The sequence below is a fragment of the Lolium rigidum genome, chromosome 3 (genome assembly GCF_022539505.1).
Source record: "Lolium rigidum isolate FL_2022 chromosome 3, APGP_CSIRO_Lrig_0.1, whole genome shotgun sequence".
Lineage (NCBI taxonomy): Eukaryota > Viridiplantae > Streptophyta > Magnoliopsida > Poales > Poaceae > Lolium > Lolium rigidum.
In genome coordinates this window covers 67711554-67723296 of record NC_061510.1, presented here as the reverse complement: position 1 = coordinate 67723296, position 11743 = coordinate 67711554, and the positions used below count along the sequence as shown (strand labels likewise).

Below are 11743 nucleotides of genomic sequence, written 5' to 3'. Positions count from 1 at the left end.
CCGTTTCCTTGCCGGCTGCGTTCACGGAGGTGCCCCACGCGCCTGAAGCTGACGGCGACACGGGCCGGTTTTCTTGCACCATGGAAGAGCTTCTCGGGCAGCAGCAACAGCAGGAGCAAACTCTCCCCGTGGTCGTGGAAGAAGAGGACTTCGACTGGGACTCACTAGACAGGGAATCAGAAGTGCACCTGCTGCTCAAGCCTTGGGATGATGATGATGGCTGGGAATCAGCGGCACAAGAGGAGCAAACTCCCCCGGTCGAGGCGGAGAAGAACAACATCCAACAGGTCGACACACACCAGCCTGCGCCATCAGCTAGCTGGGAGCTTCCAGAGGACCTGCGGAGCCTCTTGGCTGAGCACGACGACCAAGAAGCACTGCTCTACATGGGGTGCAGCTACAACACCGTAGCGGCGGCCTGCCTTCACGCTCCTTCGCTTCAGGGATTCTTCTCGTTTGGAGCTGTCAATTAGATCCGAATTCTTTGTAATGTGTTCGATGCTACATTAACTCGTCTTGTATGGTCGTTACTTACTACTGTAGTTCGCCAATTCATACTAAATTGTTGATGTTGTTCTCTAACCAGATCTGGATCAATGTTCTTGAAATTTCTGTCCCTGTGCACTGTCTTTTTTTTTACAAGTTTTACTGTATGCTGATTGAGCATTCATGATGCTACCCGCAGAAAGCAAAAACAAAAAACAGCGTGTGCGATACAGTTCTCGATTTGAACAATGTCAATGGATTCACAAGTCCAAGCCCTTTACGATGGAACTGCCGAATTGTGCAACATGACAGAAACTTGGACTAGAGAAATTCAATAGTTTAACAATGTGTTAGAACTTCCAGTAGCGTGGATTCACTTTGCAGGAGAACATCAGTTAGCTAGGCAACATGAATAATTTTAGTCTTTTGTTTCCTTCTCTCTGCTACTCTTGATTTCACCATCTGCGGGTGCTTTCTTTGCTTCGGTCCTGACCCTGCACATCCTTCGGCATACAACACGGCCATGTCGAATAGGTACTACCATCTACAGCTGTTTCCTCCTACTTTGTCTTCTCATCCAATGGACCGTAAAGCCAATGTGCCTTCCAAACAATCGAATGCGAGAGAAGCCGTTCTGTTGAGTAACCTTCCAGTTTCAGCTGTGATAAATAATTTAGGTAAATGAGCCATGAACTCGCTAGGAAAAGAATGGATACAGTAAAACTATCTGCAAAAAACAGTGGATCACAAGATTATGACGAAAATAACTTCTGAGTAAATAGTTTTTCATCATGTAAGGTCCCTGTCCTGCAAACCTGCATAAGGTCGCCCTGTGATGCACCAAGGCTGAACAAAAATTATAGGATGACATATGGGCATCAAGTAGACTACATGTACCTATTCCCCATATACAGCGGACACATCGGTATTCCTTTTCATTAGCTAAAGCTGAGGAAGTAATCTCCACAAGCCTTACCATTAACAATATGAAGAAGGAATTAACTATGATATCTGATTCTTTGATCTGCGTTGTTATTTTCGACATTTTGACTTTGAGGGAACTTCCACTGTTTGTATGTGTATAGCAGGAATACTGAGAGGCTAAGCTTCTATTTAGTAAAGTATTAAATACCAACCCTAACAAGACAATCACGAGGTGGGCATCTTAGGATGTAGTGTTTTACCTTTGAGATGAAGGTGTTGTATTTCTCATCCATCCATTTATGAGCCTCGGCGTGGCAAGATCTGCTCTTCTGCATCAGACGTGCTAAGACGAGCCCATGTATGAAGGACTTCAAAACATCAGTTGCCACTGCTTGCTTGTGTATGAAAATGTGAACACTGCCTTCCTTGTCCAACAAAAAGTAGTTGGCTGAATAAATTTGGGATGTGAAGAAAGTCAGTAGCAATTCATATACTGTCACATTAAAAAAAAAGATCATACCATTTGTATAGTAGGATCTTGTTTTCGCAATTAGCAAACTGTTAAATTCACAAATACTCCATAAATATCTCTGTAATCCTCAGGCAATATCACACAAATAAGAAACACAGTTCAGAAGTTAGAACTTACATATCAGAGTGTGTCAGAGTTGAGGCTTTAGCACCTAGATGTACAAGCTCATGTGGAAGTTTAACTCTAAGCAATTTCCGCCAGGTTGACCAAAACGGAAGAATATGCTCTTGCTTGGAAACTTGTTGTGGAGTAAGAACTAGGAAAAGAGTTTGATGATTAAATAATAAAACATCTTGCATGGATTTTTAGCAGATTCTAACAAATGAAGCAATAAAAGTTATTCTTGAGACGATAATTACAATGCCACAAACAGATCTACCATAATAGTGCATATGAGACATGACAAGATAAAGAGCCACAATTTGGAGCATACACTATACTTGATAATAGAATTAACTAAGATTCTCACTATGCAATATATCTTGTTAGGTCTGCTGAGCACAAACTAAACTCAGTTGAGTTTCTTAGATGCTAACCGATCCTGCATGGTTACAGTAACCGCAAAGCACAAGAAGATGGATTTCGTGAAACTAGGAAAAAAGGAAAGGGGTACACGCACCTTCATCATCTTCCATAAAAGAATGCAGCAAGATGGAAGTTCTCTCATAATTTAGTGTACTGAGTGAAAGTGACTGCACTGCCTTGTAATTTGCTGAATTTGTGCAAACAAAAACAAGTTAAAGTTTGTAAACAGAAGATTTCTTCAAATCTCAGTTGTGCTAATTAAATGCACTATCAAGTCAGCATTATTTACTGGATGCTTCTCATGAGATTAAATTCTAGTGGGATCACACAACTTAACAGGAGAATAGGAGATCGAGACTGAGGATTTTTACTAGAAGTTCAAAATTAATTACTGTCTTGTTTGAATATCTTCCTATTTGAAATTAACAGAACCCGATGAAAATTCCATCTTGGATTCATGCAGACAACAATATACTGGATGACTTACTTCAAACATATCTGGTGTATTATTTCAGTTTCCCATTTGTCCATTTTCTTTTCTTTTGGGGTGCATTCTTCCATAATGAACAGTTGTTAATACAATATCTAACATGTAACAGATTCAACATAGTTTTCTTCCAGAAAAGATCAACACAATTTGCATCCATACAAGGATATGCCTAATGGGAGAACCTAAGCAGAAGCTTTTCTTTTCTTCCTCTATCACATATGCCATAATTGTTCTAACAGTAGGGCGCCCACAGACCACAGTGATTATACAGATGATTCAATTATAATTGGTCCTCTTTCGAAAACAATGTCATAGAAGAGTAGGTATGTCTAAAATAGAGCAATGACACACTCACCGAACATATGGAATATTGTGAGAGAAAGGAATGAAACCCATACAACAAAATCATGCCCCCTGGTAACATGCGCTAAGAGCATTCCCAATCCCATTCCAGACATTGTTGCAAGTGTCTCCTGGCTGCCCTCCTGAGAAATCAAATGTACTCCTTTAGCTACATTTAATAATTTACCATCCAAATTGCATCTATAAAATTGCTGAGATTGTTCAAATGTACCTTTGCAGATATATCAGCTGCATTATTTGCAAGTGCAAAATGCTGGGTTAATGCTGCTCTAGTTGCTCCACTAGCAACACCAGCTATACATAATAACCAACAAACTAGCTAAGAAAATAACCATCCAATTTTTCTTACAAGGTTCTAAATTCTTGACAAGTAAATTATCTTACTGAATGAGCGAGATAAGCTGCCTAAGCACATTATGACTATCAATGATGAAGGAAATAGAGGGCTTAAGAGATCCATCAACATCCCTGTAAAACAGCAGCAAAAAGTGTTATCATACTTCCATATTTATAGCATGTTCTTTGCATGGCTCGGATCATGTAAGGTATATGTCCAGGAACATGTTACACACTGAATTGTACCGTTAGGCTACTACAGAAGAATCCCGGAGAAATAAGTACTACTCCTTACAATGGGAATAATTAATTGAACTTGCAGCATACTAAGGATTTGGATAATGATAACTTGATTTCAATTGAACATTACCAAGGTCATTCATAAAATCTGCCACTAAACGCCACATTTTAGCGTCGCTGTCAAGGTTAGAGCCCTGGTGGAAAAGAAGACAAAATAATGAACACTTGAATCATCCCATCTGTAAATAAATTATTTCCAGCATTACAATGATAATGTTTCCTACTCTAATTAGTAAGAAAACTGGGTACCTGATAAAAGGCGAACAATATGCCTCCGAGCATTCCTGTCAAATCTCTGAGGAACCACTGCCAGAATAGAAAGCTATTCAGAAAAGAAGAAGAGAAATGCAACAATAAACCCAATAAAATAAGATAATAGAGAAAGAAGGTGCAGGCCAGGCTGCCTAGTTATTGGCAATCGCACATAGCTCAGGCAATCGAGAAAAAAGCTGTGTATCTGTAATGTACTCAAACGAATCATCGCTATGTTGTTGGCCAATTAGAATAGCGACGGTTTACCCCTTGGAGGGACGGAGCATACAGGACCAGGGTGTGTGCAGCCATACTAATCTCAGTAATCTTGTTCATACATGCACATATTTCAGGTTTTTTAAGGAGGACTACATAAGTTCATGAAATAATTCCCATGTCATGCGCTAGCTTCTAGGAACAAGTACAAGCTCAGGCGTATATGTATATTATATAAATGAAGATCTGTGGGGGGAATCTACCTGAAAAGTGGCACCTATGACTGTGGCAGATTTCTCGCCTACGCCAATCGCACCTAAAAGAGCCTGAAGCCAGTCCAGGTGGCGGTCCATTTAGACCAGGAAAACAAACATAAGAAACAAACACTAAACAAAAGATGGGAGAACACGGCGCTGCCAAGCTTACTTGAGTAGACAACATCGCGCGGATGTATGTCGACAGCCCCTACATCAGAGAAACCATGGGTGAGATCTAAAGAGGAAGTAGCTTGCTGGTCGAGAAAGCTTGCGGACAGTTTTTGCGACCAAAGGGATTTTACCTGTAACGTATCCCACATCTGGAACGAGACGTAGTCCGGAGTGACGCTGCCAGGAAAGCCCTGCCAATCGAAGGCCTCGCTCGTCATTTAATGTCGGCAAGTGAAACAGAGAAGAAGATTACAGCAGAGGAAAGTTCAGAACCAATAGCTTAACACATAGTAATTCATACTACTACTAAATTACTAATGGTTATTGCTCACATGAAGAGGACAGGGTACTCAGGATATGCAAGAGTAGACGTCTAGTGGAGCATGGTTACAGTGTTGCTTCCGCAAATACGGGTGTGTATGATGATGATACAGGTGAGAGGTGGGAGCATCAGATGTTCAGGCTGACTCACCTCGGGCACGAAGGCGCCGAGCACGCGGCTGCCGATCCGCCCCCACCGGCTGCCGAACCTGTGCCGGCGCGCGCGCGCGTGCGTGAGACGAGAGCGGACCGAAAACGAAGGAACTGAACGGAAGGGAGTCCGGAGAGGGGGAGGCGTCACCTGTCGGAGGTGAGGGAGGAGGCGGAGGCGGTGAGGACGGCGGTGCGGGAGAGCGCGGAGCCGGAGGAGCCGCCCCACTCCTCGACCGTCACCCACGCCGCCGCCGCCGCCGCATCAGGCTCGCCGTGGCCCAACAAACGGGACGACTCGATGTCCATCCCCTCGCACGATCGACACCTCTGACCAACGCTGGTGCGCGCGTGACGTGACGTCGGTGTGCAGCTTGCCGGGTGCTGTCCCGCGTGCAAGCGGCGGAGAGGCAGCTGATCTTCAGCAGCGACTCGGAGGAGCTTCCCGTCCGGTGGCCGGTGGGATTTGAGTCGTGCCGGGTAGTGGAGTTGACTGGGAGAGTGGCAGGGAGCCGCTGATTCCGATCTTGCCGCGCTCGACTACGCACGTTTGATTTGTCTGCAGGGAGTAGTGTTCGTGCAGAATGTATGGATTTGGACAGTCCCGGAAAACATATAAGGTCAAAGTAAAGAAGGGCAAATCATAGAGGTATCAAGTAAAAGAGGGCAAATCATAAATTTCCCCTATACTTCCCAGCATTGAGATTTTGCATACGAGTTTCAGAAAGCCGAATGGCTCGTCAGCATTTGCACAAGAAATAAAATACATCGTAACGGCATTTATAATCTTATAGATTATAGATGTGACAAAAAAATGGCAGGAGCTATGTAATGAAATGATGCAGCACCTATCTTCAAGACAGGCTAATAAGATCTGCCCCCAAAGAATGCTCGTTCCTAACTCCGAAAAATTCCGGCTTGCCCAAAGATGGTCAGTTTCTCCGTTTCCGTCTCCTACTTACAAAAGTTTCACAGAACTGAAGAGCGCATTTCTACTTCTACATGAGTGAAACGAACTTCAATGCCGGACAAATCAAAAAAATTCCTCTGGGTCAATTCTTTCTCACAGTAAAAAGAAGTGTATCAATCTTCTCGTAACCGTTGAGAGGCGGTCAGTTCAGGGGCATCTCTGCATCTGTATCGGTCTTCTCGTTGAAATTCTCCCTCAGGAATTCCACCGCCATGAACGTGAACGCAGATGCGGGTATGTACCATATGATCCTGGGAACACTCCCCTTGAACAAGCCACTTGCTCCCTCGGAAGCCCATGTCTTTTTAATAGCATCCAGCCACCCATCATACCTAGTTGCAGGATATTAGTTGCTTTGGAGATAAATCATATATAATCAAAGAGAAAAAGTTGTTTGTGAAAGTCATGGAGAGAGTATGATTGGTTTCAGTATTTATCAGAAAGATGGGGAGGACAATAATCAATGTATTGTCTTATGAATATCAAACTGGCCTAGCATAAAAAACGGGGAGGAAAAATGGAAAATACTAATGCATCATGAATATCAAACTCCCTAACAGAAAAGAGATGCAAATATCAATCACAGAATCAGATTTTCCTTTTACCTAGTTCTTGATCCTTGCACTTGCAACCTTGTCTTGATCACATCCAAGGGGGTTGTCAAGTATGCACTGAAACCTGCAAAACATAATGGAAAAGAGTAGTAAATCGAGAGGCTAACACTTTGGGATTCTCAAGAAATATGATTACCAACATAGGAGTATGATTTATTAAATAGATACTAGACCATACCGCCTGATAATCCTCCTAGAACAAGCCCTTCAAAGGAGTTGCTGACTTGTAAATCACTGTCTGGAAAATACTTCATCTTCCCGTACTCAGTCAGATCTTTCAGTCCTTCGTAGAAAGTTACCTGGAGATGCCAAAGATCATGCACATAAAAGGATTGAAACAAAAATATCTTAAGCTGTCTGCAGCAGGCATGTTAATGATTTTCTAACTCTGCAGATCTGGCAATGCATGATACTATCAGACAACACCAATATCCACAATAACTGGTTGACTCTAATGACTAAGATTCTAGCCATGTATACTGTCTACTGGCTATAGGACCTTAGCCCAAACATAAAGCAACTAACATTTCTTCCAAGTAGCAAACAGGTTTACCAAAATTACTAGAACAATGATAAAAGCATATTCTGACTTCCCACTTACCATTAGACCAGCAAAAGGGACATCCCTGGCAAGCGTAGACCCATACCTGCGAGAAATAAATTTCATGGATTGAGTAAAAATGAAATGTGTGACAACTAGAACATAATCATGTGCAGAATAGTATCAGTTTTTTGCACACAAAAACTGACCAGGTTTGTTCCATGAACAACCGTACATTCATACATCCAGAAATAGTGTGCAGAAAAACAAAGACTACCAGCTGATTCAGCTTGAGCAATTAATTCTTGGCTAAACAAGAGAAATGGCATCTTTCCTAAGCTAAGTAAGACCGCCTCACTTTTTGTCAAATGTAATACAAATTTCCTGTGATAGCTTTTGACATAGATACTGCTGCTTGTGCAACTGTATTCAAGTGTGCTAGCCTTACTTCCTTGGATTTGATTTTAGCATGGAGGAAAAATAAAATGCTGACTCAACAGGCTTCGTCCTTAAAAATACTGTACGTTCTCCTTTGCCAGGACAATAAGTGGGTTTACATAGCAGAAACAGTGTAACAAACAGAAATAGAGTCTCTTCACACCATGATCTCTATCATAAAACAGAAGAAATACATTATTTATAAACAAAATGTCAGCGACAGTACCCTGCATAGAGTCCCTTCAGACCATGATCTCTCAAAATAGAACGACCAGCATGGAACATTCCGTTATAGTAGCCATACATCTGAGTCCCAGGAGATTGAGAAACATTTCCTTTTGTAGCATTCAATGCCCAAGATTTGCTAGAGCCTTGGACTTGCATTCGTTGTTTCATGACTTCACACGGCACATAGATGAAAGATCCAAGTGTATCTCCTGGAATAAGCAACAAAAAATTATGTGGTGTCAAGGAAGCAGCATAACAATTTTTCTTGAGATGCCAGGTATTCTAATTGAAAGACAGCAAATTGCATCATACAGTATGACATGAGAGGCAAAGGAGAAAACCACAGAACAGAAATTCTGCATGTGCAGGAAAAAAAAAATGCATTGCATGCGTGTGGCACACAAAATGCCAAAGAAACACTCATTGAAAACTCCATGCAGTCATCATGTAAGGATACCCCCTTCTGCTTCTAAATCCTAGTAACATGCTGATAAGACCTAGTATAATTTGAAGTGACACCATAAGACTTTCTGTAAAGTGAAATAAGCAAATATAAGAAAACAATTTCTCACCAATTCCTCCAGCAATGAAGTGAGACCAATGACCACTTAGGTTAGGATTAGCATTCTCAAGCCATGTCTTAGTTGATTCAATAACACCAAAATATGTTGCACCTGTAGCAAGTGAACCAGTAACACCTGGACCGATTCCTCTGTAAAAACCTGAAATAGGACAAGAGTACTAAAGTTTATCAAGATGACGATAGAGCTCTGAATAGGATCAATCATCTGGCCATCCCCAACCTCAGGGCTCAGGCACAGGAATATTATCTCTGGCTTCTGCATCGCTATTACTACAGTATTCCAGGTTTCTCTCTCTTTTTCAGTAAAAAAAGCAGAGGGGCTGACCTCTCAGACCATCAGAAGCCCAAACTGTCCTGACCATCTGAAAAATATTCTTCTGAGCCTATTGAGAACAAATGAATAAAGACAGGGCACCCATGTATCAAAATCAATGCATTACAGCAAGAAACTCACGTCCATGTAAAGTGAACAGAGGATTTTAGGACACAATACCATACCTGAGCCCCTGTCATTATAGCCTGACTCTGAAGCCTTGTTTTCAGAGTGTCAACTGGATGCATCATGCCTTCTCCAAATGCGCCTGCAATTGCTCCCCACACAAATTCCCTCCACACTGCAGCATAAATCTCATCTCAGTCACAATCTGGTGCACATCTTGGGAATTTTATCGGATGTCCCCGAAGGGACACATCTTGGGAATTATGTGTTGCTTAGTTACTGTAAAACTCTAGTAAAAATTACAACAATACAGTCTGATGTCGAAGGTGCAGAAAGATTTTGGTGTAATTAACCAACATGACAACCTCTATCTTACTGCAGCGAAACAGATAAACTGTTCTAAAAACGTCATACTATTTATCGGCTTCATCAGCGGACTAAGAAGATACAATGCACCCATTTCCATGTCCAGATCTAATCAAAATAGTTTGCTCTGTTGCCTAGTAAAGCATGTTACTGCATAACCATCCAATGCAAGGAAAAGTAGTAATAAAAACATGTGTACATAAGAGCATCTCCACTCGTCCCCCCGACGAGGCCCCCGGCGAGCGTTTTTTCCATCCGGACGGCGTAATTCGGCCCAGTCGCGCCCCCGGTTCCTCGTTTTCGTCCGGATTTGGGCCTAAATCCATCCGGCGATCCCACGCACCCCCGGCCCCCGGGGAGCGCTCGGGGACTCCGGACGAAACGAAGCGCGCGTGGCCCCAACTTGTCGGCGACAATGGCCTCCGATCTACGGCAAAACCCTCGTCTTCCCGATCTACGGAAAAACCCTCGTCTTCCCGATCTACGGCAATACCCTCGTCGAACGAAAGCTTTGAACTCTCAAGTGGTGCAACATAGATAGATTATATATATATTTCGAATATAATTCGAATAAACATAAAAATTACATATAAAAACTTTAAAACTAAACTACTTCTTCTTCTTCTTAGAAGGCCCCGCCTCATCGTCGTCGCGGCGACGCTTCCGGCTCGTCACCTCCTCGTCGGAGGAAGTTGAGTCCTCCTCGTCGTCGTCCTCATCGGCCTCTTCGTCCTCCTCCTCCTCGCTCCTCCTCCTCGCTCCTGCTCCTCCTCCTCTTCCTCGGCCTCTTCCTCGGCCTGCTCCTCGGCCTGCTCCACGGCCTCTTCGTCCTCCTCCTCGTCGTCCCACTCGTCCTCGCTGGCCGGCGGGGGGGAATCGTCGCTGCTGGACGATGCAGCTGGATCCCACCAATGGCGCCATCCAGGCGGCTTCCCCTCGCTGTCGGTGTCCGATGGCCAAGAGATATCGCTCATGGTTGACGGAGGATGGTGACGAGAGAACAGATGAATGGCGTCGGCCGTCGGAAACCGTATATGTAGGTCTCTCGACGAAAGAGAGCGCCGGTTGCTCTTCCGCGGAGTTCGTGCTCCATTACGGCGGTTCTCGCATCGAGGCCACTTCGACCGTTCCCGACGAGTCGTTTCGGCTCTCCAGTCCACTTCGCGACGGTTCAATGCGGCGACGGAACTCCGACGATTGCCCTTCCCGGTGACTGAGCCGTCGCTATGCACGCGGTGGGTGCGCGTCCATGGGCTCGCGGCTGGAAAAATGGGCCTCCCCAGGCCAAAAACTACATCCATCCGGCGCTAAATTTCGCCGGATTTGGGCGTGGGGAGCCCAAACGAGTGGGGATGCTCTAAGCCCAGATAGAAAACTCATGAAAACTTTAGTACCGTAGGTACAAATTATAATATTCTCTGCTGTCGAAAGGTGTGGCCAAGTTTGGGGAAAGTGAACCTTCATGAAAACCTCTACCTTACTATAGTGAAATAGATAACCTGTTCTACAAAGTTCGAGCTTTCTATCGGGTTCATCAGTGGGTTAAGAAGATAAAATGCACCCATTGCCATGTCCGAATCTAATTAGAATAATTTGCTCTGTTTTCCACTATAGCATGTTACTGCGTAACCATCCAACCAGGCAAAATAATAACAAAAACATGGGCAATCAACCCCCTAGTGCATATTAAAAAAAAAAGTCGATTGCAGGAAACAGAACAGAGACGGGTCATTTCGTCTCTGAGGCCGAAATCATAAGCCCAGTAAAACACAATCTCACGCTGTGAGGGTCACCTCCGTCTCATGCCCCGTCTCAAAGCTAATAAATGAGATCCCAAGTCCGGAGACAAGAGCGCGACCGCGGAAGCTAGCGACCCGATGTGTAGCGCCCAGCGAAACGAGAGGGGGAGGGAGAGCAGAGCACCTACCGAAGAAGTTGGCGAGGTTCGGAGACGGCGACTGGTGGGCGGGGCTCCGGACGGCGGGAGGCGGAGGGGGAGAGGGCGGGGACGCCGCCATTGGCGCCGATGCGGTGCGGTGCGGTTGGTCGGGGCTTAGCGAAGGGTTTAGGGTTCTGGACGGCGCGCCACCATGGATGCGGCTGACCTGGTCAGTGGGTTCGGTGTGGCCTGGGTTGCTCGCCGTGCCGGTCGGCGGGTCGGGATTCGGGGTATGCGAGAGGTGTGTGGGCCGTTCGATCCAGATCAGTAGATCACACCCCGCAGATAGTCTATGCCTGTTT

At 44.4% G+C, this 11743-nt stretch overlaps 2 protein-coding genes across 2 annotated transcripts; both read right to left on the bottom strand.

The window, feature by feature from the left end:
- Positions 1-974: 974 nt before the first annotated feature.
- Positions 975-5632, bottom strand: LOC124694966 (protein root UVB sensitive 3-like). Its single transcript, XM_047227885.1, has 15 exons — positions 5614-5632; positions 5325-5437; positions 4984-5043; positions 4851-4889; positions 4688-4750; positions 4206-4262; positions 4027-4090; positions 3705-3788; positions 3532-3614; positions 3313-3442; positions 2562-2654; positions 2060-2198; positions 1931-1968; positions 1671-1858; positions 975-1145 (listed from the first exon to the last, which is right to left on the bottom strand). The coding sequence occupies exons 1-15, from the start codon at positions 5630-5632 to the stop codon at positions 1047-1049; spliced, it is 1269 nt and encodes a 422-aa protein (XP_047083841.1). The 3' UTR covers positions 975-1046.
- Positions 5633-6435: 803 nt separating this feature from the next.
- LOC124694965 (mitochondrial substrate carrier family protein E-like) lies at positions 6436-11520 on the bottom strand. The gene is made up of 9 exons (XM_047227884.1): positions 11430-11520; positions 9196-9311; positions 9023-9080; positions 8687-8836; positions 8113-8323; positions 7509-7554; positions 7086-7206; positions 6899-6971; positions 6436-6625 (listed from the first exon to the last, which is right to left on the bottom strand). The coding sequence occupies exons 1-9, from the start codon at positions 11518-11520 to the stop codon at positions 6436-6438; spliced, it is 1056 nt and encodes a 351-aa protein (XP_047083840.1).
- Between the last annotated feature and the right edge of the window lie 223 nt (positions 11521-11743).

Coding starts and splice junctions, on each gene's coding strand:
- LOC124694965 (XM_047227884.1), bottom strand. CDS start 11,520: ATGGCGGCGTCCCCGCCCTCTCCCCCTCCGCCTCCCGCCGTCCGGAGC. Junction 8,837..9,022: donor GGCTTCTGATGGTCTGAGAG/GTCAGCCCCTCT, acceptor GTCCTATTTCAG/GTTTTTACAGAGGAATCGGT. Junction 6,972..7,085: donor TCTAGGAGGATTATCAGGCG/GTATGGTCTAGT, acceptor TATGTTTTGCAG/GTTTCAGTGCATACTTGACA.
- LOC124694966 (XM_047227885.1), bottom strand. Junction 5,044..5,324: donor TCGGCGCCTTCGTGCCCGAG/GTGAGTCAGCCT, acceptor TTCGATTGGCAG/GGCTTTCCTGGCAGCGTCAC. Junction 4,751..4,850: donor GCGCGATGTTGTCTACTCAA/GTAAGCTTGGCA, acceptor GACTGGCTTCAG/GCTCTTTTAGGTGCGATTGG.